Genomic DNA, 27,263 nt, shown 5'->3' with positions numbered 1-27,263 from the left:
GGCACCTTCAGTTCAAGGATTTTTGAGCGCATCAACGGAACTTTTGTATGTGTTTGTTAACATTTAAGCTTGCTGTAATGTTGTGTTGTTTTGATAAAAAATAGATTTTTGAGCCATTACCTTCTTGTTATGTTGGTTTGATATACTATTTATACAGTATACTGTATATATCAGTGGTGGGCCGTGCGTTTCCCACCTAGGCCTAGTGGCTAGAGTGTCCGCCCTGAGATCGGTAGGTTGTGAGTTCAAACCCCGACCGAGTCATACTAAAGACTATAAAAATGGGACCCATGACCTCCCTGCTTGGCACTCAGCATCAAAGGTTGGAATTGGGGGTTAAATCACCAAAAATGATTCCCGGGTGCGGCACCGCTGCTGCCCACTGCTCCCCTCACCTCCCAGGGGGTGAACAAGGGGATGGGTCAAATGCAGAGGACAAATTTCACCACACCTAGTGTGTGTGTGACAATCATTGGCACTTTAACTTTGACTTTTTGCTGGAGAAATATAATACAGAAATACATTTACACACCTCAACAATGTACAAAACAGGTTATTTTCTGGCGCACTTAAAAATCAATAAACCCGCATCAGCAATTAAAACATATCTTATGTGGTACTGTCAAAATTAAAATATCAAAAAACTTTATATTTGAACTCACAATTTATAGCACTCATTTGACGCCGTATAAGCCAATGGTACCACTCGTAGTCGGTTGATTCAAGTGGAAATTACGGGCATTTTAAATATCCTTCTTGAAAATGGCCTTGCAAATATATATCTGCCACTTAATCAACGTTTTGTTCTCCTTCTTTGTGGGTCAACACTTCCTCCTTCCTGAAAATTGCAACTTGTGATTGGATACTCACTTGTGATCTGATTGGCTATTGCAACTGTCTATCAACTGTATGTGTTCTCAAATTCATCTGCTAACGGTCCCGGTGAGTATCCAATCACAGGACGCGTAAATGTCACGTTCAACGTGAGGCCAGCTAGAAGGCCTTACTGACAACTCGTGATCTGATTGGTTATCGCAATTATCTATCAACTGTATGTCCCTGTTCACTTACAGTGCACAGACGCCTGCATTGTTGATTCTGAAGGCCCCGGGCAGATTCGTACAGCATAGAAACATAAGCTATTTAATTCTGATTGGATTAAAACTAAAACTAAAAACAACAGCACTGGAAAGAGCATAATATGACATGAAAAGAATATGAATACTTTTAGATATTTAGGGAAAGTAAATAAAACATTACATTTATCTTTAATTATGATCATGATTTCTGGTTATGTTAGGTTAGCAGAGAAGGTCTTGCTGGCCCTGACGGCACACCACTGGTATATATACATTCTAGTGTCTTCAAAGTGTGCCGTTTTTGTTTTTTTACTTGAATAGGGAATTTTGTGGAGACTACAACCAATTATTCATGTTTACATTGATTTTTTGGGGGACTCTGCTTCACTATACAAACTTTTCGGTTTACGATTCATGTTCAAGAACCAGTTAAATTCGTAAATCGAGGTTCCACTGCAGTGTTTTTTGTGTTCATACGTTGGTCAGACTGTCCCACAGGTCTTGATTCTGTGCATTTCTGTAGCTGTATTTGCGGAGGTATCGCACTAACCCACTTTGGAACACCTCTTCTGATAGAAAGTGGCGAAGCATGTGCAGGATACATGCTCCCTATTGGTAGAAAGAGGGAAAAGTTTGCGTTATTGTGAATCAAGCAGATAAAAACATTGCAATTTCTAGGGATGTTCCAATCGGGGTTGTATGTTGCCGATTCTGATCCTCCATGTGTGAGATCGGCCAATACCAATACCGATCACATATATTTACCCATATCAACACAACATTTACACTACTTCCTTATTGTCTTTTATTAAATACAATGGATTGAGCAAAACTAAGTCAATAATACACAATAACTAACCAAAAACTGCTATATTCTAGGGATGTCCCGATCCGATATTTGGATCGGATCGGCCGCCGATATTTGCCAAAAAATGCATATCGGCAAGGCATGGGAAAATGCTGATCCAGATCCAGTTTAAAAAAAAACTCAGGTCCGTGTTTTCCAACGCACCAATTTAAATAATACATTCCACTTTTCTGCTGCTCCCTAATTTCCGTTCCGCATTTTCCAGCACACCTTCAACACATCCACAGGTCTGTGGATTCTCACGCAGTTGCTTTTAGCTGCTGGCATTACACGACAGGCTCTTCTCACTCTTTTCTGTGTCTCCCTCTCACAGACAGCAAGCGCACCTTCTTACACGTCACATACTGTCATGGCATGCGTCACATACTGTCACGTCATACGTCACATACGTATACGTCCTCTCCCAGCAGAGAGGTAGCAGCATGGCTAACGTTAGCTGTGATGCTAGCGCAACCGTGTGACCAACGTTCCCTCTGCGCACTGCTCAAGCGTCCTCTGCGCATAGCAATTATATGCCACGCACAAAATCAAAGAAAAAAAATAAGCGCATAACAATTTTCGACACACGGACACGACAGAGAAAACAGTTTTCGTCATCATTGTTCAAATATTGTAACGTCTGTCGAGACGCTTATCTCCATTCGGTGCCACACGCCCATACCATCAAAATGCCGAGGCAAAAATGTCCAGATCAACACCGTATGAAAAAATTAGTGATTTTTTTAGTTGTGATTTCCTTCTCTGCATGATAGTTTAAAAGTAGTAGTATGAAGAAGAATGTTTTAATGTAGACATGCAAGCCTTGAAAGAACATTTTGAAAATCAAGACTACATTTCCTGCAAATGGGTGCATTTCTACCCTATATTTTAACTTTAGATTTATTCTCATATCAAACTCTTTTGGCTGTCTTTTTGACACTTACATCCGGTGCCCCCCTCCACACCCCGGATTATAAATAATGTAAATAATTCAATGTGATTATCTTGTGTGATGACTGTATTATGATGATAGTATATATCTGATAGTATATATCTGTATCATGAATCAATTTAAGTGGACCCCGACTTAAACAAGTTGAAAAACGTATTCGGGTGTTACCATTTAGTGGTCAATTGTACGGAATTTGTACTTCACTGTGCAACCTACTAATAAAAGTCTCAATCAATCAATCAAAACACATAGAATCATCATACTGCTGTGATTATATGCATCAAGTGTTCATTCAAGGCTAAGGCAAAATATCGAGATATACATCGTGTATCGCAATATGGCCTTAAAATATGGCAATATTAAAAAAAGGCCACATCGCCCAGCCCTAGTTTCAATGATGCCATTTCTGTTTGTCATGTATAATTTTGTCTATTTTGTGTTTATTCTTGAATAAACAGGTCCGTTTCATGTTACCAACCATTGTGTATTATTCAAACTCCCCTAATTCAGCTGACTAGTTGTTATCAAGAGTACTAAAACCCTTTTCAACATGATTCTGACAACTAAGTAGGCTAAATAACTTTAAACTTTAATACATGCTCGGATAGGCCAGTATCGGTCAGTATCGGTATCGGTATCGGATCGGAAATGCAAAAACAATATCAGTATTGGATCGGAAGTGCAAAAACCTGGATCGGGACATCCCTAATATATACCACTCATTTATATCATTTGGTTTTCACTCTCAGAGTCCTCCTGTGTCCAGGAAATGATTCCCTGAGTTTGTACATATTAGCAGGCCTCATTGATTCATGCTCACAGACTTCAATAGGAGAGCTCAAGTCTGAGAGCCTGGTGCAGGATCCAAAGTATGAATCCTCTAAAAGAGGGGACACACCCAGACAAAGATGGTTTTGTTCTATTGTGGTGCAAAACGACAGCTGGCCTCTGCCAGCACAACATTTAGGATGGAATCACTCTCGTTATCATTTCATTCAGTATCAATGGTCATGGGAGCTCACACCTGCAGCCAATAATCCCTTTGTCCTGTTATTTGTTAGAAGTTAAATTATTGAATATCTTAGGAAGGTTTGAAAGGACAGCATTGTATGTTGGTATACATACAACACTGTATGTGGTGGATACATACGACAATGTATGTGGTGGATGCACACAACATTGTATATGGTAAATACATACGACATTGTATGTGGTGGATACGTACAAATTGTATGCGGTGTACACATACAGCATTGCATGTGGTGGATACATACGACATTATATGTGGTGGATACACACGACATTGTATGTGGTGGATATGGTGGAATCACACGACATTGTATATGGTGGATATGGTGGATACACACGACATTGTATGAAGTGGATACACACGACATTGTATGTGGTGGATACATACAACATTGTATGTGGTGGATGCATACAACATTGTATATGATGGATACATACAACATTGTTTGTGGTGGATTCATATGACATTGTATGTGATGGATACATATAACATTGTTTGTGGTGGATACATACGACATTGTATGTGGTGGATTCATACGACATTGTAAATTATGTGGTGTATACATACAACATTGCATGTTGTGCATACATACAATTTTGCATGTTTACATTACATAGATGCTTACACTGATCCCTATTCTCTGTACATTTTTGTCCTAAAAAAATATTGAATAGTATCGTTGAAGTGTTTTACAGTAATTGTCTCAAAACAACAGCTCACCTGTCCTGTATTAGATGGATATTGTCTTTTTGTCAGAATGTCTAATAAAGACCTAGCATTTTCACAACAAGTATTCAGGGCATATTTATGGAAAAAGAATGAACGACTGAAATCATACTTTGTCATAGGAGACAGTGTCAAACATCTCGTTGATGTGAGTAGGGCTCTCTGCTGGACTGGATATGGGCCGAGAAGAGTTCAGCGAATCATGACCGAATGCAGCAAAACATGTGTGCAGTAGATATTCCTCCTGCAAGAACGTGGACCGAGGAAGGGTCAGCCTCACAGTGGTAATTATTATCAAACATTCACCAGGACCATCCGATTAGCACATACCACTTGGAGTTCAGGGTAAGTAGCCTCAACTGCAATGTACTCCATGTATCTGGCAAACCCTTCATTCAGCCAGATATCATTCCACCACTTCATGGTCACCAAGTTACCGAACCACTGCAAGAAAATGACATTTGCACAGTGATGTCATTTAGGGTCAAATTTTTAACCTAAAGCAATCTGAAGTGTTTCCACCAAGTGATACAGTATGGTTCAGTTTGTTTGGATTGTAGACCAGAGTTGTGTAGAGAGGAAAGAAAAACACTACAGTGGATATAGCTGAAATTAAATTTAAAACATGAACCGACCGACAACACTCAATCCCTCCAGGATTTCGCTGTCCTTTTTTGTGATTGTTGCGACCTGAAACGCCAGAATTGGCGGCAGCTTTTTCATAAAGTTGCGGCAAAAACTGCAATATTTTGAGGCTTACTTTTTCCAATAACATTGAATCAACTTGTGCTTTTATGAATGTGTTATCAATGTTTAAGTGTTCCTTGTAACCCTACCTAAAAAAGCTTTCAACAAAAATGGGAAAACAAATATTATATGTATTCATGTTTTTACTAATTTTTAAAAAGTATTTAAAAGTAGACACGAGATAGCAGAAAAAGCAAATACTTAGAGCTCACTGTGATATTACTGTACTGTCTTAATAATAGTTATTAAATAAACACCACCAAAGGCTACCTTATTGTATGCTCTATTGTCCATTCTCTGTGTAGATTGGTTCTTAATATTATTTGTATATTTAGTAATTATAATATAATAATTTATTTATATTTCAACACGTTAAGAGCATTTGTGAACTATTGAGATGAATCTATAGTGGTTGTTTTTTGTTAGAAAATGAGAGACAATGAGAGATTTCTCATGATCCCACATGACAGTTTTGACTTTGATCGTGATTTTCCTGCGTTTTGTTATCATTTCCTGTTCCGGTGCCCCTATGAGGGTTCTATTTTGCTGCACCTTCACCTTCTCTTCAGTTTTCTGACAGCACACCTGTTTTCCATTAGTTAATCTAGCCTACAGAGAACATAACAGAATTATCATCACCCGTCAACATCTCTGTCATGTAAATGCTGCCCCTCTGCAGCATTGCAAATATTTGTATTTCTTTCTTAATTTCATTACCCTGAATAAAAACAAAATAAATGAACATATAAATACATTTAAACTAGGAATGAAATTATTACATACCACATTAACCTGAAGGCTTAACCTTAAGGAATAACCTGCAAGTAGCTATGAGCGATAAGCAGGACGACGGCTGTTTGATCAATGAAGAGTCAAAATATTGTTACAGTTTACTGTTTCTGCTTCGTCTACACAAGAAATAAACACAAGTTTTGATTAACAGTTTATGTGGCCTTTGGAGCACGGCTCAGAGAAAAAAATCGATTGCTGAAAATTATGCTTGTCGGCTAGAATGTGCTTGGAAAACTGGACAAAGTTGAGAGGTTGCGCGTAATTTTCGGTGATTGGTTGAATTTGCATGAATTGGCCCGATCGCAACATCACCAAATCTTGGAGGGACTAAATACCCCAACAAAGAGCGAGTGTAAAGTGATATAAGGTGGTATCACTGTAAGTCTGTACCATATTGAAGCAGGAGGAATATCTAAACGGTGTACATTTATCCATGAAAATATGGAAAAGCTGCTGATGCTGTGTTGGCCAGAGAAGCAGCTGGAAGGAGATATTGTAGAAGTCCACTTTTCAAGGTAAATATTGTTCATTATAAAATGACTCTGTTAGTAGTAGATTCTATTGCAAAACTTTTTGACCTGGGGGGGTGCATTGGGTTAAAAAATGTGGCCAGGGGCCGGGCTATACTGTATATATATATAAAAAATATATATACAGTATATATATGTATATACATATATATATATATAAATATATATGTGTATATATATATACACACACACACACACACACACACACACACATATATACAGGTAAAAGCCAGTAAATTAGAATATTTTGAAAAACTTTATTTATTTCAGTAATTGCATTCAAAAGGTGTAACTTGTACATTATGTTTATTCATTGCACACAGACTGATGCATTCAAATGTTTATTTCATTTAATTTTGATGATTTGAAGTGGCAACAAATGAAAATCCAAAATTCCGTGTGTCACAAAATTAGAATATTACTTAAGGCTAATACAAAAAAGGGATTTTTAGAAATGTTGGCCAACTGAAAAGTATGAAAATGAAAAATATGAGCATGTACAATACTCAATACTTGGTTGGAGCTCCTTTTGCCTCAATTACTGCGTTAATGCGGCGTGGCATGGAGTCGATGAGTTTCTGGCACTGCTCAGGTGTTATGAGAGCCCAGGTTGCTCTGATAGTGGCCTTCAACTCTTCTGCGTTTTTGGGTCTGGCATTCTGCATCTTCCTTTTCACAATACCCCACAGATTTTCTATGGGGCTAAGGTCAGGGGAGTTGGCGGGCCAATTTAGAACAGAAATACCATGGTCCGTAAACCAGGCACGGGTAGATTTTGCGCTGTGTGCAGGCGCCAAGTCCTGTTGGAACTTGAAATCTCCATCTCCATAGAGCAGGTCAGCAGCAGGAAGCATGAAGTGCTCTAAAACTTGCTGGTAGACGGCTGCGTTGACCCTGGATCTCAGGAAACAGAGTGGACCGACACCAGCAGATGACATGGCACCCCAAACCATCACCCAACCATGCAAATTTTGCATTTCCTTTGGAAATCGAGGTCCCAGAGTCTGGAGGAAGACAGGAGAGGTACAGGATCCACGTTGCCTGAAGTCTAGTGTAAAGTTTCCACCATCAGTGATGGTTTGGGGTGCCATGTCATCTGCTGGTGTCGGTCCACTCTGTTTCCTGAGATCCAGGGTCAACGCAGCTGTCTACCAGCAAGTTTTAGAGCACTTCATGCTTCCTGCTGCTGACCTGCTCTATGGAGATGGAGATTTCAAGTTCCAACAGGACTTGGCGCCTGCACACAGCGCAAAATCTACCCGTGCCTGGTTTACGGACCATGGTATTTATGTTCTAAATTGGCCCGCCAACTCCCCTGACCTTAGCCCCATAGAAAATCTGTGGGGTATTGTGAAAAGGAAGATGCAGAATGCCAGACCCAAAAACGCAGAAGAGTTGAAGGCCACTATCAGAGCAACCTGGGCTCTCATAACACCTGAGCAGTGCCAGAAACTCATCGACTCCATGCCACGCCGCATTAACGCAGTAATTGAGGCAAAAGGAGCTCCAACCAATTATTGAGTATTGTACATGCTCATATTTTTCATTTTCATACTTTTCAGTTGGCCAACATTTCTAAAAACCCCTTTTTTGTATTAGCCTTAAGTAATATTCTAATTTTGTGACACACGGAATTTTGGATTTTCATTTGTTGCCACTTCAAATCATCAAAATTAAATGAAATAAACATTTGAATGCATCAGTCTGTGTGCAATGAATAAACATAATGTACAAGTTACACCTTTTGAATGCAATTACTGAAATAAATAAAGTTTTTCAAAATATTCTAATTTACTGGCTTTTACCTGTATATATATATATATATATATATATATATATATATATATATATATATATATATATATATATATATATATATATATATATGTATGTATATATATACATACATACATACATATACACACATATACAGATACACATACATATATATATATATATATATATATATATACACACACACACACATATATATATATATATATATATATATATATAATCTGTCTCATTGCAGGTTACAAAAACTGCTTATTCCTTACACTGAACAAAAAAAAAAAGTCATATGTCCACTGATGTTTAAAAACTCTATACTCTGAATCTATTTTATGTCTCCAACGATTTCGCCATTTTTCCCCCTCGTGCACTAATCGACTGAAAGAGTGCGCACTTGCCAGTTTGCGTTACCGATGGGAAAATGCATTTTTAGACAATATAATTTGCCTGAGCGGCTAGGAGACCCAGAGAGTAACAAGTGGTAGAAAATGGATTAATGGATTGATGGATGGGCTAGAAAAAACAGATTAAAATAATAATAATTTAAAAAAATATATACAGTATATATATATATTTTTTTACAAGGGACTACCTGCGGGCTAGATTTTGGACGCTGGCGGGCCATAGTATGGGGACCCCTATTCTATTGTATTGATTGTCATACAGTATTTCTTAAAAAAAAGTTTTTCTTTTTAAAAGGCATGTTACATGTTAAATCTGTGCTGTTTTGTGGGCCAAGCACCAATTAAATGGATTTTTAATTAATTGTATTGAGCGACGTTGATTTGAAATACAAATGTTTTGAGTAAAGAGCTCAGTCACAGAACCAATTAAGCTTGTAAGTTGAGCTACTTGAAAATGCAGCCAGGCCATACCGCTTGGTGGAGACAAAGCTTAATTAACACACTCCAACCTGGTGGGCAAGCTCATGCCCAATCACCATGGTAACCCACAGTTTGTCAGAAACAGACGACACATGAGGATCATAAAGCAGGCTGATCTCTCTGTAGGTGGTCAAGCCCCAGTTTTCCATGGCGCCGGACTGGAAGTCTGGAATGGCGATCAGATCTTAAAAGGAAAGGAGAAAATGTGTAAACATGTGGTTGGGTTTGTTTTTGGTTACAATAATTTAAAAAAGTTTACCCTGCTTGGGTAGGGGATAAAATATGTTGAAATACTCCTCATAGAAGTCAAGCATTTTCACAGCAACTTCCAAGGCATAGTGAGTCTGGGACCATTTCTCCGGATCAGCATAGATGGACACCTATAGTATGACAATAAAGCAATGCATTAAATATCTCTATATTTCCCGAGAAGACTATTTTGTCGAAGCCATATACCTGCACCCCAGAAGATGTTGTTGCAGTAACAGATTTAAAATCGCAGACGACAAACGCTACAAGGTACGTGCTCATCTTGACGCTTGCAGAATACTGGTCCTCCAGCAGGCCACTGTCGACTTCGACTGTCTTGACCTAAAACGAGCAGACTTGGTTGGCATTTTTTAACATTCAGACGACCACGCAGTGGGAGAGATATTGCACGTACTATCGGCATGTTGGACAAAGAAATGTACTCAGGGCTCCTCCTGATCCGCACCGAGAAGTTGGCTTTGAAGCTTGGCTCATCAAAGCAAGGGAACGCCATCCGAGCGCTCGTAGGCTCAAAGTGAGTGGAAGCTAAGGTTCTAAAAAGAGACATAACATGTTATTTCACGGTACTGACCCTGTTATAAATCCTTGGATATGGGCTATTCCACCGAATCGGTGCCATTTGCTTCCCCTGGTAGTGCAAAATGTAGAAATGCACATCAAAATGAAGCCAAGTGTCCTGCACATGATTTAATCATATATTTAATGAATGCAATTCAAAATATTATTTTAAACATGAACGTTAGAAAAACAGAACCTGTTGCCCTGTCACCACTCTCTAAAATTATATTTTACTTGTGACGATTAATCAATTTAACAATTAATTAGCTATGTGCTCCAATTTATATTCTGTTGCTTTGAAAAATAGGCTTTGCATAATAGGATCCTAACTTAAAAGGTGTGTGGAGATAAGAAAAAAGAAAAATCCTTGCAAATAACATAAGAAAAGTCAAATATAATCTCTAATCTTCTTTAAAAAAAACATTTAGCTATGCTCAATTCTTTAGCTAACAAAAACACAAAAGAACAAAATGTGAAATAAAGTGCACTGGTTTAAGACACCATGTTAAAGGTCAGCATCAACATGAACAAATTGACCTTTAACAATGTTGTTTTTATAGGTAAACATTAGAGATGTCCGATAATATCGGCAGGCCGATATTATCGGCCGATAAATGCGTTAAAATGTAATATCGGAAATTATCGGTATCGGGTTTTTTTATTAAATCAACATAACAAACACAAGATACACTTACAATTAGTGCACCAACCCAAAAAACCTCCCTCCCCCATTTACACTCATTCACACAAAAGGGTTGTTTCTTTCTGTTGTTAATATTCTGGTTCCTACATTATATATCAATATATATCAATACAGTCTGCAAGGGATTCAGTCCGTAAGCACACATGACTGTGCGTGCTGCTGGTCCACTAATAGTACTAACCTTTAACAGTTAATTTTACTCATTTTCATTAATTACTAGTTTCTATGTAACTGTTTTTATATTGTTTTACTCTCTTTTTTATTCAAGAAAATGTTTTTAATATATTTATCTTATTTTATGAATTTTAAAAAAAAGTACCTTATCTTCACCATACCTGGTTGTCCAAATTAGGCATAATAATGTGTTAATTCCACGACTGCATATATCGGTTCATATCGGTATCGGTAATTAAAGAGTTGGACAATATCGGAATATCGGCAAAAAGCCATTATCGGACATCCCTAGTAAACATTATTATAGGACACACACACAAAGATGTTAGCCAGGATGTGTTCTGAAAATTACCTTTAAAAAGTCATTAATTACAATTAGTTGTTAATTTACCCAAAAAGTAATTGAATTACTAACGGAATTACTCTTTAAAAATGTGATTAGTTAGTAGGGAAGTTAATGTGTTACTTAAAAAATAAATTTCAAATATCCGTCATAACGCATTTAAGATACGTTTCAGTGTGTGAGTGTGCCTTTTAAAAGGCGGGGCCAATTGTCTAGTGAAGTGTGAAAACAGCTAGTCCACTAGTTTGTCACTTCTATTATTGATTCGTTGCTCAATATTCCCTCCGACCCTCGTAGTTACGAGCGCCCAGTGCAGTTTGTGTCAAGTGGTGGTGAAAAAAGTGTTGTCTTTTACTGACCAGTTCCTCGAACTAAGATCTAGTTTAATCCTTGTTGGAAAACTGTGTGTGTGAGCTCGGAGAAGTAGCCCCGCTGCCCTGCATGGCCATGCAGGTGGGATGGAGTGGTCAATCATTTGGTTATGGTTTAAATTGATTTCAAACATGCTACACAGATTGACGAAAATTCTACTCTAGTTTTGGGTGGATTTACTTTTGGACCAAAATGCGATAAAAGGGTTGAAATCCCTTTTCGCACATGTGCCGCATTTTTATGTTTTATAAAGTCGCACGTCTATTTTTAGGCGCATTTGCGAGCATTTTTGTCTCACTGTACAACACTGTAAGATGTATGGTGGAATATCTGAATGGTGTGATTGCCAACAATCTCCAGTCTAACTTAATACCTATGTTTCGGCTCTGCCCATCCCTGTGCAGCTATTGTACAGATACTTTGTCTTTGGTAATTGGCGAAAGGATTGAACCGAATCCTCTAAGCGAACTATTCGGTGTAGCCCGTCTTCTCTTAGCAAATCCAAAAAGAATCTAGTGGCATTCACTACTTTGTTGGCTAAAAGACTTGGTGTGCTTAACTGGAAGGCTGCAACACTTCCCTGCCACACCCGCTGCATTTTTCTCATGAAAAATATGTTTTTGTTAACAAGTTAAAGGTGTTTAATGATAATACAAGCATGTTTAACACATATAGATTCCTTTCTTTCATGAAGACAAGAATATGAGTTGGTGTATTACCTGATTCTGATGACTTGCATTGATTGGAATCAGACAGAAAGTGATGATAACGTCCACATTTTCAAATGGAGGAGAAAAAAAGTCCTCCTTTCTGTCCAATACCACATGAAAGTGGTTGGTTTTTGGCATCTTATTTGTCCAGCTTCCATACTCCTTTTTATACACTTTACAAGAAATACTTTGGCGGAAAATTCCGTAGCTTGCTAGCTTGTGTACACCAGCTTTCTGAGACTCTTATTTTGTTAGCGCAGGCAGGATGAAGCAGGGTTTTTATTGTGAAGACAGGAACTGTGCAGTCGGTCTTTAGAGTTTTGTCGGCAGGTACGACGCGAGAGTCTGTTGAAATAAAAAAGTGTTTCTCGCCTTCCTGTCGGTCATTTTTTCTTAATAACGATCTGGCAGCAGCCAGCGTCATCTCACAAGACCCTCGGGTGCTGTGAATGTCAATCAAGTGACGAAAGTGACGTCTTAGTGAATATTGATGATTGCTATATTCTAGGTCTATTTTCTCAATGCCTGACTGGTGATCGACTGACACACCCTCCGCCATCGACCGGTAGCTCGCGATCGACGTAATGGGTGACCCCTGGTCTAGAACTATGAAATAAGTGCCATTATTTTCAGCATTAGAGAGACCTTGTACAAAAACAACACGTTTTGAGTAGTGCAATATGTGTATTATCAAATTTACAATACAGTAGAGTTGAAAAACAACTGCGTTACAAGCAAATGTTACCGATTCGGTAGAACGACCAATGTACTTCTTACCTCCTCTCTCCTGAACTGGTCCTGTAGGTGCTTCTATAGAAACCATGGAAGCCTTCCACCAACTCTGCTCCAAACTCGATATACAGGAAGTATTTCTGCCCGCTGTTGAGCACCCGGGGAGAGAAAATGCCTATCTGCTCATGGGCAGGGTTGTGCAGACACGGCAGCACCTGGAACACAAGGAGAAGTCGGATCCACATGGACTACAATCGGACTGCTTTGTGTTCAACACTACCTGCTCAGACAGATGAGCAAGGTTCTGATCCAATATGGTCGCCTTGGAGATCTGCAGATCCTTGCTGTGTAGCACAACCCAATTTGTGTTGTTCTGGACGTCAATTTGGATGGTGACAGAGCCGGTGAAACGGAGACTGGTGAGGTTTGGGTGCACCAAGATGTGGTAGTGAAGAGGAATAATGTACCTATAGGAAGAAAAATACTTGATAATACAGTCCTGCCAATTTCCTTTTAATGACGGGTAAATATGGGATGGAGATTACGTACCTTGGCAGGCGAAGGCGGCTCCAGGGGAAGGACAGATTGCCCGTCTCTAAAGGAGATTGTTCTCCATGAGGAGGGTTTGATGCCTGCTGTGAAATGATGGTGGGCTGAAGTCCAAGCACATACGCATGGAGAAGAGACAGCACTAACAGCCTCACTACGGCCATTTTGAGTGAAAAGGACAGGCTGTCAAATCCTGAACATTTTTGGATGCCTGTAAAGGTGACGTGTCCGCTGTCAAGTCTTGTTTCTCCCGCCTTTTCAAATCTAACAAAAAAAAAACAATGGTAAGAAGAAATGATTTAGAACCGGGGTGTCAGACTGATTTCCATTGAGGGCCACATCGCAGTAATGGCTGCTTTCAGAGGGGCCGCTTTTTTCAAATTAATTTACATTGTGCGTGCGGGTAATAATCATGATTCATCGAAATGCATATGCATTTGATTATTAGATTTTTTTATGCATAACTTGCTTTAAAATCATGATTAAAGATGACAAGCAGATATTTAACTATTTGTTTTTATGTCACAAAAATAGTTTTGCAATATAGTATATATTATTATAATTGGGGGCAGCACGGTGGAAGAGGGGTTAGTGCATGTGCCTCACAATACGAAGGTCCTGGGTTGGGATCTTTCTGTGTGGAATTTGCATGTTCTCCCCGTGACTGCGTGGGTTCCCTCCGGGTACTCCGGCTTCCTCCCACCTCCAAAGACATACACCTGGGGATAGGTTGATTGGCAGTACTAAATTGGCCCTAGTGTGTGAATGTGAGTGTGAATGTTGTCAGTCTATCTGTGTTGGCCCTGCGATGAGGTAGTGACTTGTCCAGGGTGTACCCCGCCTTCCGCCCGAATGCAGCTGAGATAGGCTCCAGCTAGGGCTGTGCGATATAGAAAATGACTATATCGTGATATTCGAGTATACGTTCTCACGCAGTTGCTTTTAGCTGCGGGTATTACACGGCATGCGTTTCCCACTCTTTCTTGTCTCTCCTTCTCACAGAGACTTAAAACAAGCGCACCTTCTTACACACATCACGTGTGCAACGTCACACGCTCCCGCGGAGCAGACAGGTAGCGACATGGTAACGTAAGCATGCAGTGCGGGTGGTAATACGAGAGAAAGAAGGTGCCAATCTGGTAACAAATGAAGGAATAATGAATTCCCAAGAAAAACAGCACGGGGTACATCGTCTGACGGTGGTTTGGCTTCAAGCGGGAAGATGTTGAACAAGTATGCGGCAAAAGCGTTGCAACAAAAAGTAGCACCACTGCTAATGTCGCATCATTTGAAAAGTCACCCGCTAGAGAATGAAGAGTGCTTGAAACTCTGCATGTCAACATCTCAGTTCGGTGCCACACCCACAAAATGCTGAAGCAACTATTTCCAGATCAACACCGTATGAAAAAAATAGTCAACAACAAAGGAGATAACGTCCGCAGGAACCTACCACATAGCGAAGGACATATACTATTTGTACTTTTACTTTTACAAACAGTTTTTAAAATCAACTAACACACATATTCATGACACTAGGAATGCTAGCAATGGCTATTTGGCACTTCCTGCTCCCAGGACCAATCTCCTCAAACATACAGTCATGTATAGATGTACATCATTCTGGAATGGGTTGCCATCTCACATTAATCTCTCGCAAAGTAAATTGTCATTCAAGACAGCTTTGAAGATACACCTATTGCAGCTGCCCACATGACGTGAATTTTTAATACTGGTTTAAACTAGCTTTTTATCTTATGTTGTATTTTTCCATTGTATAATGTCTGTTATTGCATGTATTCTTTGTATTTTTATTTTGTATGCTCCTATATGGACCCCAGGAAGACTAGCAGTCGCCTTGGCGTCAGCTAATGGGGATGCATTCAATAAACAATAAACAATAAACAATATACTATTTGATATGCAGCTCATTTTTATTTGGCAGTTTTTGAAATATCTTGTGTGACATCATGCACAAAAGTGCACTTTATTTGTTTTAAACTATTGTAGTGGCGTTCTGTACAAAAAGTGCACTTTAATTTACTGTTGTTTTGATATGTCATCTTAGTGACATCATGCACAAAAGTGCACTAATAGCTTGTTTTAAAATGTCTCTGACAATCTTGCACTTTCTGTTCTGAAATGACATGAATGTTTGTGCCACTGCTTAATAACTGTTAAATAAATACAGTTTTGGTAAATTGACTAAGTTGTGATTTCCCTCTCTGCAGGAAAGTTTAAAATAAGCATATATTAATGCAGTATGAACAAGAATGTTTTAATGTAGACACATAGAATCATCATACTGCTATGCATATGCATCAAGTGTTCATTCAAGGCTAAGGCAACATATCGAAATATATATCGTGTACCGTGACATGGCCTAAAAATATTGAGATATTAACAAAAGGCCATATCGCCCAGCCCTAGCTCCAGCGACCCCGAAAGGGACAAGCGGTAGAAAATGAATTGATGGATGGATGTTTCCCGACGATGTTGAGGGCCATTCGACATGTTGTAAATAACATGTCACTATCTTACACCTGTGCTAAAGTGGGTTTATCCCAAATAATGTATTCATGATTATTGAATATTATTTTGTAAAAATCCTTATTAAAAAATGTTTTTCACTAGGCAAAACTCAACAGCCACAAGCACGACAAAATAAAACGAAAACTTCCAATCGAGACAAAGTTTCCTGAATGCAGTAGAAGACGAAGCCCAGATAAAGAAGAGACTTATGGACATGATGGAGACATCAGAGAAGCGATCGTCTGACAATTTAGACAAACTAACATCAAGCGATGAGGTGGAGACGTGATGGCGACAGGCCTAGTTACACTGTTCGAGCCACCGCCTAAACGAAAGTCTTAACAAGCTGCTACGTTCTGCCTCTGCCTCTGCAGTACGTCTCTGCAGCACCCAGCATTGTCCCACCCACACAACCATCTGATTGGTTACACGCAGAGCGGTAACAGCCAATCAGCAGTGCGTATTTAGAGCGCATGTAACTAGGTATGTCCCGATCCAGGTTTTTGCATTTCCGATCCGATACCGATGTTGTTTTTGCACTTCCGATCCGATACCGATACTGGCCGATACTGGCCTATCCGAGCATGTATTAAAGTTTAAAGTTTTTTAGCCTATTTAGTTGTCAGATTCATGTTGAAAAGGGTTTTAGTACTCTTGATAACAACTAGCCAGCTGAATTAGGTGAGTTTGAATAATACACAATGGTTGGTAACAAGAATCTGACCTGTTAATTCAAGGATAAACACAAAATAGACAAAATTATACGTGACAAACAGAAATGACATCATTGAACAGTAAAAAAGTGAATAGTATAAAGTACAAATAATGCTGTAAACATTATTAAAAAAAGCAAAACACACAAACAACCTGAGTGGGATAACATGTCTATAACTCAGCATCAATACTTGCTCTTGAACAAGTGTAAACTTAAAAACATATATATATATCTACACACTCCCTTCAATTGTTTGCCCCCCCGACTGCAGTCCGAGCATAATGGGGAGATGTGTTGGATGGTGCGTCGAAAGGCTACTTTACTCATGAGAGATAACGGCTCATCATCCAGAATTATTTCCTCGGCAATTACTCTAGTTATCCCCTGGGCTTTAGCATTGTTCAGTGGCAGAATGTCACGCTTCGCGAACGTTTCTGTCAGAGTTAGTTGGGTAGGACCGTTCTTTTTTTTCCGTCAGTTTTCTTTAGAAATTCTTCATATTCTTTACGGTGGTATTTCGCTAAATGCTTGATCAGATTCGTTGTATTAAAATGTCTTACAACTTTACCACCACGCTTGATTTTATTGTGGTATGTTTTGCACTCCACCTTTTCATCTTTTTCGTTTTGTAGGGTAAAATAATCCCACACAGCTGACATTTTTACCGGTAACTTCCGCTCGCCTTTCGGAACCATGAACCGGCATCCGCTTCCGATTAGGACGGTTAGGACACAGACCTGTGGATGTGTTGAAGGTGTGCTGGAAAATGGGGAACGGAAATTAGGGAGCAGCAGAAAAGTGGAATGTATTATTTAAATCGGTGCGTTGGAAAACACGGACCAGAATTGTTTTTAAAACTGGATCTGGATCGGTATTTTCCCATGCCTTGCCGATACGCATTTTTTGGCAAATATCGGCGGCCGATCCCATCCAAATATCGGATTGGGACAACCCTACATGAACGTTTTAGAAACATAAGCGGCAGCTCAGCTCACTTGCAGTCCTTGAGGTGAAGGCTAATTAGCTTTTAGCGTAACGTTAGCTCACTGTGCAGTGTGTGTGTGTGTGTGCGTGCAAGCGTGTGTGTCTGTCTGAGAGAAAGACAAGCATTATTGACCTACAGTTAACAACTAAGTTATTTCACTTTACCTTTTTCTGTGTTGATTGAGCTGTGTTGAAGCAGCAAAAAAGGACATTATGTTAAATGAAGAGTTTCCTGACGCTGTCTCTGATAGTTGATATAATAATGTAACTGCATCATAAAGCCTACATGAACTCCATGGTGTTCAGGGATGAATAGTCTCTCCTATTGCTATTGTACTATTTTTTCAGCTATAGTTACATTAATCATTAGTAATGTAGCAGGCTAGTTTTGAATGGCAGGGTCGCTGCTATCACATGTTGATAAAAATATAACATTCACATAAGAAAAATCAACTACAGGCTTTCCAAATGCTGTAATAAATTAAGCATGATGAGTTGAACATATGTCAGCATGTGGCCCCACTTTCAACTCTTTTTTTTCAAACGCTTATTGCAAACGCTTATTTACAGTAAGTCATTAATTTGACTTAAGTCATTATTTTGACTTAGTAAGACATTATTTTGTCATTATTTTGACTTAGTAAATTAGTAAGTCAAAAAATGTACTTACTAAGTCATAATAATGACATACTTAGTATCTCAGGTAACTAGGACAGTTTTGTGTATTGTTTTTACTTTACGGAAAAAATATCGAGATATATATATACAGCATTCAGCATATGGAGCGGAAAACACAACCAAAAATTGTAGGCTTCCTCATGCGACGAAGCCGGCCTACTTAACCACAGTCTGTAGTCTATTGCCCCACCCCCCCAGGCTGTGGTGGCAGTGATGAGATGGAGACGTGATGGCGACAGGCCGGGTTACGCTGTTCCTTACACCCACCCACCCCCTTCCCCCTGGAGAGACACCACCTTAACTAACAAATTTTCTGGGAGAAACACTGTGTATATATATATATATATATATATATATATATATATATACACTAGGGCTGCAACTAACGATTAATTTGATCATTGATTAATCTGTCGATTATTAATTCGATTAATAATCGGATAAAAGAGAAACTACATTTCTATCCTTTCCAGTATTTTATTGAAAAAAAACAGCATACTGGCACCATACTTATTTTGATTATTGTTTCTCAGCTGTTTGTATATGTTGCAGTTTATAAATAAAGGTTTATAAAAATTTTTTAAAAAATGCCTCTGCGCATGCGCATAGCATAGATCCAACCAATCGATGACTAAATTAATTGCCAACTATTTTTATAATCGATTTTAATCAATTTAATCGATTAGTTGTTGCAGCCCCAATATATACACACATATATATACACACATGTGTATATATACACACACATATATATATATATATATATATACACACACACACACACATACACACATACATATACACACACACACACACACACACACACACAGATATATATATATATATATATATATATATATATATTTTTTTTTTTTTTAAGGGTGTAACAGTACACAAAAATTTCGGTTCGGTACATACCTCGGTTTAGAGGTCACGGTTTGGTTCATTTTCGGTACAGTAAGAAAACAACAAAATATACATTTTCTGGTTATTTATTTACCAACATTTGTAAACGATGGCTTTATCCTTTTAACATAACAATAACATACATATACACACAGGGTTGATTGTCAGGGTTAATGCAGTCAACATAGATAAAATAAAAACTAAATAAGATAAGGCTCAGAATTGATTTCTTAACAAAACCTTTCTACATATAAAGTGCAACATTTCCTCATATAAAGTGCAACATTAAACTGCTTCAAGTTGTTGCTCAGATTAAATAAAATGACAAAACGTTTCTTCTACATACAAAAAGTGCAACATTAAACAGTTTCAAGTCAACTCAGCCTCAGATTAACTTTTCTTCCCCCCCTCAGCCTTTAACCCCTGGTGACTTTCACTCAATGTTCATGTTTTTTGCCAGAAGAATTAGTTTATCCACATTGTCTGCAGAAAGAGCAGACCTGCTTGCAGTTAAAATGTCTCCAGCTGTGGAAAATACCCTTTCATTGGGCACTGAGGTAGCAGGTATGGCGAGGTAGTGCCTGGTTAACTTGGCAGTAAGAGGATATATGGGCTCATTGTTCTTCCACCATAGAAGTGGGTCAAAATCTAGTTTTTAATGCAATATGGTCTTAAATCTGCTGCTATAAAAACAACAACAGCATTTGTTATTGCTTTAGCCCTGCCTGACTCGCCGAGGAGAAGCTGCTTGAATGCGGTGGGAGCTGTGTTTGTTCTCTTTCTTTTCGTTGAAGCGATGTTATCCATTGTTGTGTCGCACCGCGAAGCCGAAATGTTCCCAAACGGGAGATCTTAACGAGGCAGGAGGGTCTTCCAGCTCTGGCTTTTGCATGTTGTAGTAGCCTGGTCGTTGCTAGCATGCCGTGTGTTGTGCCTCAGTGTGCATTGTTTACACAACGTGCGGTGCGCTACTTAATATGTCCGTGTGGAAACTCGTTCGGTACACCTCCGAACCGAACCGAACCGGTTCAATACAAATACACGTACCGGTACACCCTTAATATATATATATATATATATATATATATATATATATATATATATATATATGTATACAGTCGTGGTCAAAAGTTGACATACACGTGTAAAGAACATAATGTCATGGCTGTCTGAGTTTCTAATAATTTCTACAACTCTTATTTTTTTGTGATAGAGTGATTGGAGCACATACTTGTTGGTCACAAAAAACATTCATGAAGTTTGGTTCTTTTATGAATTTATTATGGGTCTACTGAAAATGTGACCAAATCTGCTGGGTCAAAAGTATACATACAGCAATGTTAATATTTGGTTACATGTCCCTTGGCAAGTTTCACTGCATTTAGGCGCTTTTGGTAGCCATCCACAAGCTTCTGGTTGAATTTTTGACCACCTCTCTTGACAAAATTGGTGCAGTTCAGCTAAATTTCTTGGTTTTCTGACATGGACTTGTTTCTTCAGCATTGTCCACGCGTTTAAATCAGGACTTTGGGAAGGCCATTCTATAACCTTCATTCTAGCCTGATTTAGCCATTCCTTTACCACTTTTGATGTGTGTTTGGGGTCATTGTCCTGTTGGAACACCCAACTGCGGCCAAGACCCAACCTCCGGGCTGATGATTTTAGGTTGTCCTGAAGAATTTGGAGGTAATCCTCCTTTTTCATTGTCCCATTTACTCTATTTACTTTACAGAGAGTAAATGGGACAATGAAAAAGGAGGATTACTTCCAAATTTTGCAGGACAACCTATGTATACTTTTGACCCAGCAGATTTGGTCACATTTTCAGTAGACCCATAATAAATTCATAAAAGAACCAAACTTCATTAATGTTTTTTGTGACCAACAAGTATGTGCTCCAATAACTCTATCACAAAAAAATAAGAGTTGTAGAAATTATTGGAAACTCAAGACAGCCATGACATTATGTTCTTTACACGTGTATGTCAACTTTTGACCTTGACTGTATATATATATATATATATATATATATATATATATATATATATATATATATATATATATATATATATATATATATATATATATATATATATATATATATATATATATATACACACACACAGTACAGGCCAAAAGTTTGGACACAACGCAACTGATGGTCCCAACCTCATTGATAAAGCAAGAAATTCCACTAATCAACCCTGATAAGGCACACTTGTGAAGTGAAAACCATTTCAGGTGACTAACTCTTGAAGCTCATTGAGAGAATGCCAAGAGTGTGTAAATCAGTAATCAGAGCAAAGGGTGGCTATTTTGAAGAAACTAGAATATAAAACATGTTATATATAAATGATATATAACAAAAAAGGTGAAATAACTGAAAACATGTTTTATATTCTAGTTTCTTCAAAATAGCCACCCTTTGCTCTGATTACTGCTTTGCACACTCTTGGCATTCTCTTGATGAACTTCAAGAGGTAGTCACCTGAAATGGTTTTCACTTCACAGGTGTGCTTGAAGCTCATTGAGAGAATGCCAAGACTGTGCAAAATAGTAATCAGAATAAAGGGTGGCTATTTTGAAGAAACTAGAATATAAAACGTGTTTTCAGTTATTTCAACTTTTTTTTGTACCCCACATGTGTTCATTCATAGTTTTGATGCCTTCAGTGACAATCTACAATGTAAATAGTCAAGAAAATAAAGACAACGCATTGAATGAGAAGGTGTGTCCAAATCTTTGGCCTGTACTGTACATTTGCACATTATTTTGTCTCATTAAGAAGCACCTTTGCATCATGTAATTTTTTTAGCAAATATAAAGTAGATGCTGTGATGCAAATTATTGATATTATATCATTTTGGGTAAAAAAAAAAAAAAAAGAAAAAAAAGTAGAATCTTGGAAAAACTTTTTGCGGCCAATATTATGGTGATCAAATGCAAGAATATTAAAGTTTCACTTTCAGTTAGACAAAATATATATTCATAATGATTCTGTAGCACTGCAGGAGGGAACTAAATATAGTCAGGCTGATGACAGGCCGGACAGTAGAGCAGGTAACAGTCAAAGTGAGGCCTCCTAAAAGTCCCACATGGCATGGCTGACAAGGTCAGGTGCGCGTCAAAAAGAGTGAAGAAGAAAGCAAAAGAAAAACGAAGAAAATAAACTTGGTGAGTTTTGATATTTAGTCCAGACGAAAGTTTGATAGTCGCCAAGACAAAAGCAGGTCATAGTCAGCAGGCAGCTACAAGGCGAGGTGACAACAGCTGCAGGAGCACATGACTTCAAAGCAGTTTACACGACGGCCCAGTTCGAGTGTACACGACATTCACATCAAAATACTACCAAAAACAAGTGATGGACGCGAAGAATAGCAGCAAATATCAAGAAAGATTTACCTCGATCATTTTAGCTTCATCACTCCCGTTTTGTGGCGCCACAGGACACTTTCGTTTTCTCTTTAAGCTCCCCGCCTACTGCAGTGACTTGAAGGGCCGCTAGAGGGAGCACGCGAGTAAAGACGACAGACAGAGTGTGTTTGTTACATTCTTTTCAAAGAGCCGTTCTTAAAAAAAAAATCGTTCAAAAATCTAATATTTCTGATCCCCCCAAGTAACTAGTTTTTATATATATAAAAAAAGACCCCTGCTAGGAATCAAAATAACATTTGGATCAGAATAATTAAAATGTACTCCCAATATATACGCTACTACTGGGAATGATTGTAAAATATTGGTTATAATGTCATTTGGTTTGTGTTTTCATTGTAAACTAGGCAATGTCATAATAAGTTGTGCCATAACTTGACAGTAAGTGAGTGCATTTTTACTTATTTATTTATGGTAACACTTTAGTATGGGGAACATATTCACCATTAAATAGTTGCTTATTAAAGTAACAAATACTTAATTTACAATTATTTGGACAATAGGGGAACATATAAGGGTTAGGGTTAGGGTTACTAATAAGCAATAATTCTAAAGTTATTGAGGGAAGACTGTTAGTTAATGGCTTACTGGTTGTATAATAAGGCCATGCAGAATAAGGCATTAATAAGTACTTAATAATGACTAATTAGGAGTCAATATGCTACTAATTTGCATGTTAATAATTAACTAATAAATGGGGAAAATGTGTTCCCCATACTAAAGTGTTACCTTATTTAGGTATTTTTTTTAGCAATAAATGACATTCGCTGTAGTTATTGTTTATTTACTTTGAAATGTTAATATGTTTTGTTCTTTTTTCTCTTCGTTGCACATAGACAATTTACCATAATACAGTGCATGCAAAATACAAAAACAACAATGCTCACGTGTTTTTCAAGCAAGCCATCGGGATTAGCCAAATAAAATAGAAATAAAACAAAATGTTGAAGTAAAAATAATATGATAATATTAATAGTAAGGTGTAACAAATGAGGAGGAAGAAAAATACAATCATATTAATGATAATACATTTAAAACAATTGAAATAAATAAACAACATAACAATAACAAAACAAAAACAACAATGATCACATGTTTTTCAGGTTAGCCATCAGGGTTAGCCAAAGAAAATAAAAATAAAACAAAATAGTAAAGTAAAATAAATATGATGATAATAATAGTAAAATATACAAATGAGGAGAAAGAAAAATACAATTATAATAATTATATTACATTCAAAACAATTACTATAAATAAGCAATAACATAACAACACGACAAAACAAAAACAACAATGCTTACATTTTGTTTTATTTTTCAAGTGAAACAATGAACCCATCAGGTTTAGTCAAAGAAAATGAAAATAAACAAAAATAGTATCATAATAATGGTGGTAATAGTTACATAGCATAGGAGGAGTAAGAAAAAAGCAAAAATAATAATATGGTATAAAGTAAAACTAAACAAATAACATGACAACATGACAAAACAAAAAAAACAATGCTAACTTTATTTTTCCCCAATTTTCACCCATCAGTGTTAGCCAAAGAAAATTCAAATAAAACAAGAAGCTATAGTCTAAATAATATGGTAATAATAATAATAAAAATAATAATGGTAGTAAGAGATTGAAATGAGAAGACAGAAAAATAAGAAAAATAATAATGATAATAGATGAAAAAGTAAACAATACCTACCTGACATAAATGGTCAAGATTTCACAAATATTGTGAAATGGTGTATTGTGACATTATTATTTTGATATAATTGTTCTTTTTGGGGTAAATAAGCAATGTTGAAGGACAATACAGTATGTACAGTCATTTCCTTAAACAATTGCAATAAAGCATTTAACAGTATAGAAAAAAAAAATACAATTAATAACAACAATTATGAGATAGGCTCCAGCTTCCCCCGTGACCCCAAAACAGGGAGAAGCGGTAGAAAATGGATGGATGGATGAACTAGTGAACCTGAAAAGTTTATGCAACTCCTGCCACTTTTCCTTTGAATCAAACTAATTTTAAGGTTTTGTTAGTTTAAAAAAAAAAAGTAGGTTCACTTGAAGACAGCGAGGGAAATGTGCTTATGAAGAACGCCTCACAACCAGCAAGTGGTTCTCATCGTTCATTATGAAGAGTCGTTCAAATTAATCGACTCGTTCGTTTACATCTCTAGTATTTGGGGGTGTCGAAATGTGTGTTGATACAGTCACACACACGCACACACACACACACACACACAGACACACACGCACACAGACGCACACAGACACACACACACACACACACACACACACACACACACACACACACACACATTTTTTTGTAGATGCAACATGGGGACAAAGTGCGGAGAGAAACATTAATCATGAACGCATTATTAAGTTTGCAGACATGGCAGAATCACACAAAGCTTTATTGTTCCTCTTTATGATCATCTACACGTGCACAGGTAAGAACTTTTGCATTTCTACGATGTTTATATATATATATATATATATATACATATATATATATATATATATATATATATATATATATATATATATACACACAATGTGTGTATATATATAGGTGTATGTGTATATATGTGTATATATGTATATGTATGTATATATATATATATGTATATGTATATATATATATGTGTATATCTTTGATTTAGACAGTAACTGATCAACAAAAGTTGTCTAGTTAAGTTAATGTTACAAATGTAAACATACTGAACAACCTTCTGACCTATGTGTTCCTCTTGTGATCCTTTATTGTCTTGCATGATAAATGTTTATTGTGAATATTCAACATTTAGGGTTGTGGTTGTGATTATGTCGCCAAAACAGAGGGTCAAAAGTATTTACAATAACTAAAAAAAGTACTGTTCATGATTTAAAATGGACACTAAAAAGGTCGTCTACGAAGCTAACATGCTGGTTTTCCAACTGAGATCTGCTCTATACCAATAAATTAAAAAAAAGAAATAAAAAAGAAACAAATTGTGCAAATTGTCAACCACATTTTAGATTTTAGGAGGAATTTATTTTGATGGCTTGAATAAAAAAAAATAAAAAAATTATACCAATAAACATTATTTTTTCCTAAATAGAAATATTGCATGTTGATTTGTATTTTTTTATTTTATTACAATCAGGGTTGGGCACCTTTTACATTTGAAATGATACGCCACTAATTCCCGATACCTGAGTATCGATACAGGTACTCAACGATACCAATTTTCGATACTTTGTTGTGTGTTCAAATGTGTTAATTAATGTTAATTGTTTGAAAAAAAAAGTTTTTATTTTATTTTTTCAAACATTTAACACTGAGCTCTGCTGTCAGTTATCTTGTTTTCTTGCATTTGTTTTGTACATCTCATTTGCAAGTACTGTACTGTACTGTAATTTATAGTAGACTTAATGCAGTTGCAATTCCAAGACGTTAGATGGCAGTACTGTATTGGCTATGGTGTGTTGCCTTAGCCAGGATGTAGTCTTTTTCATTAAGCTCTGGTCTTTTGTTGAACCCAACAAAGTGTTTATACTGTAAATATTGTACTTTTTATACACTAGCTTTTTAACAGTAACTTGTGCCTTAGTTGTAGTTTTGATTACCAAATTTAGAGTCGGTGAAAAAAATTAGTTATTGTTAATCAGTAGCATGCCAATGTAAATTAGCATCGAGCTAGCGCATTTTGAAAAGTGAAGCCTTACTGTACTTTTCAGCGCCTTTTCTAGCTCTTTTGGCATGGACATTGCAGCATAACCAAAAGGCAATCCGGCTGAGTCCGTTCTGAGTGCTTGATTACTTGTTTCTCGGCCAAGTTCTTGAGCCGGCGCCTCGTCTGCAACTGGACATAACACCAAGTGCCACAAAGGTATTGAAATAGTGTGTCACGGATTAGCACTTTAGTAAACCTCACTCTCTGACAGCCTTAAGAGCACTGCTGGTTAATGGGTTGATAGACCGGGCTTTTAGCTCTGTGGTTAACCCGCTCGTCTCTCATGCGCACAACCCAGCTTCGAGTCCCAGGCGGAACTGAGAACTGAACTGGGACTGAATCAAGCGGGTTCCAACTCGCTGCACTAGTTTTTATTTTTCTGCCAAATGAATGATCTTATTACCTGCACATTGTCTTCTATCTCTACATCCTGGGGGTCACGTTGCAAGCAATGCAGTCTTCTCGTGACAGTCTGGAACCAAAAGTAATAAATGATAATATTTTTGATCCT

The 27,263-nt window shown here is 37.5% G+C and overlaps 1 protein-coding gene across 1 annotated transcript in view; it reads right to left on the bottom strand.

Moving 5' to 3' along the window:
- erap2 (endoplasmic reticulum aminopeptidase 2) overlaps positions 1-23,097 on the bottom strand; it is a 43,086-nt gene extending 19,989 nt beyond the window's left edge. Inside the window, exons 1-11 of the mRNA XM_061986475.1 lie at positions 23,004-23,097; positions 13,790-14,053; positions 13,521-13,707; positions 13,286-13,455; positions 10,043-10,181; positions 9,835-9,969; positions 9,638-9,758; positions 9,408-9,562; positions 4,965-5,078; positions 4,747-4,878; positions 1,557-1,688 (exon numbers count right to left, since the gene is read on the bottom strand). Coding sequence (XP_061842459.1) covers positions 1,557-1,688; positions 4,747-4,878; positions 4,965-5,078; positions 9,408-9,562; positions 9,638-9,758; positions 9,835-9,969; positions 10,043-10,181; positions 13,286-13,455; positions 13,521-13,707; positions 13,790-13,953 — 1,449 coding nt within the window. The 5' untranslated portion in view covers positions 13,954-14,053; positions 23,004-23,097. The remainder of the gene's footprint in view (positions 1-1,556; positions 1,689-4,746; positions 4,879-4,964; positions 5,079-9,407; positions 9,563-9,637; positions 9,759-9,834; positions 9,970-10,042; positions 10,182-13,285; positions 13,456-13,520; positions 13,708-13,789; positions 14,054-23,003) is intronic.
- Positions 23,098-27,263: the final 4,166 nt, after the last annotated feature.

The sequence above is a fragment of the Nerophis lumbriciformis genome, linkage group LG12 (assembly GCF_033978685.3).
Source record: "Nerophis lumbriciformis linkage group LG12, RoL_Nlum_v2.1, whole genome shotgun sequence".
Classification (NCBI taxonomy): Eukaryota; Metazoa; Chordata; class Actinopteri; order Syngnathiformes; family Syngnathidae; genus Nerophis; species Nerophis lumbriciformis.
Note: the sequence above shows the minus strand (reverse complement) of the source record. Positions and strands in the feature narration are given on the sequence as shown.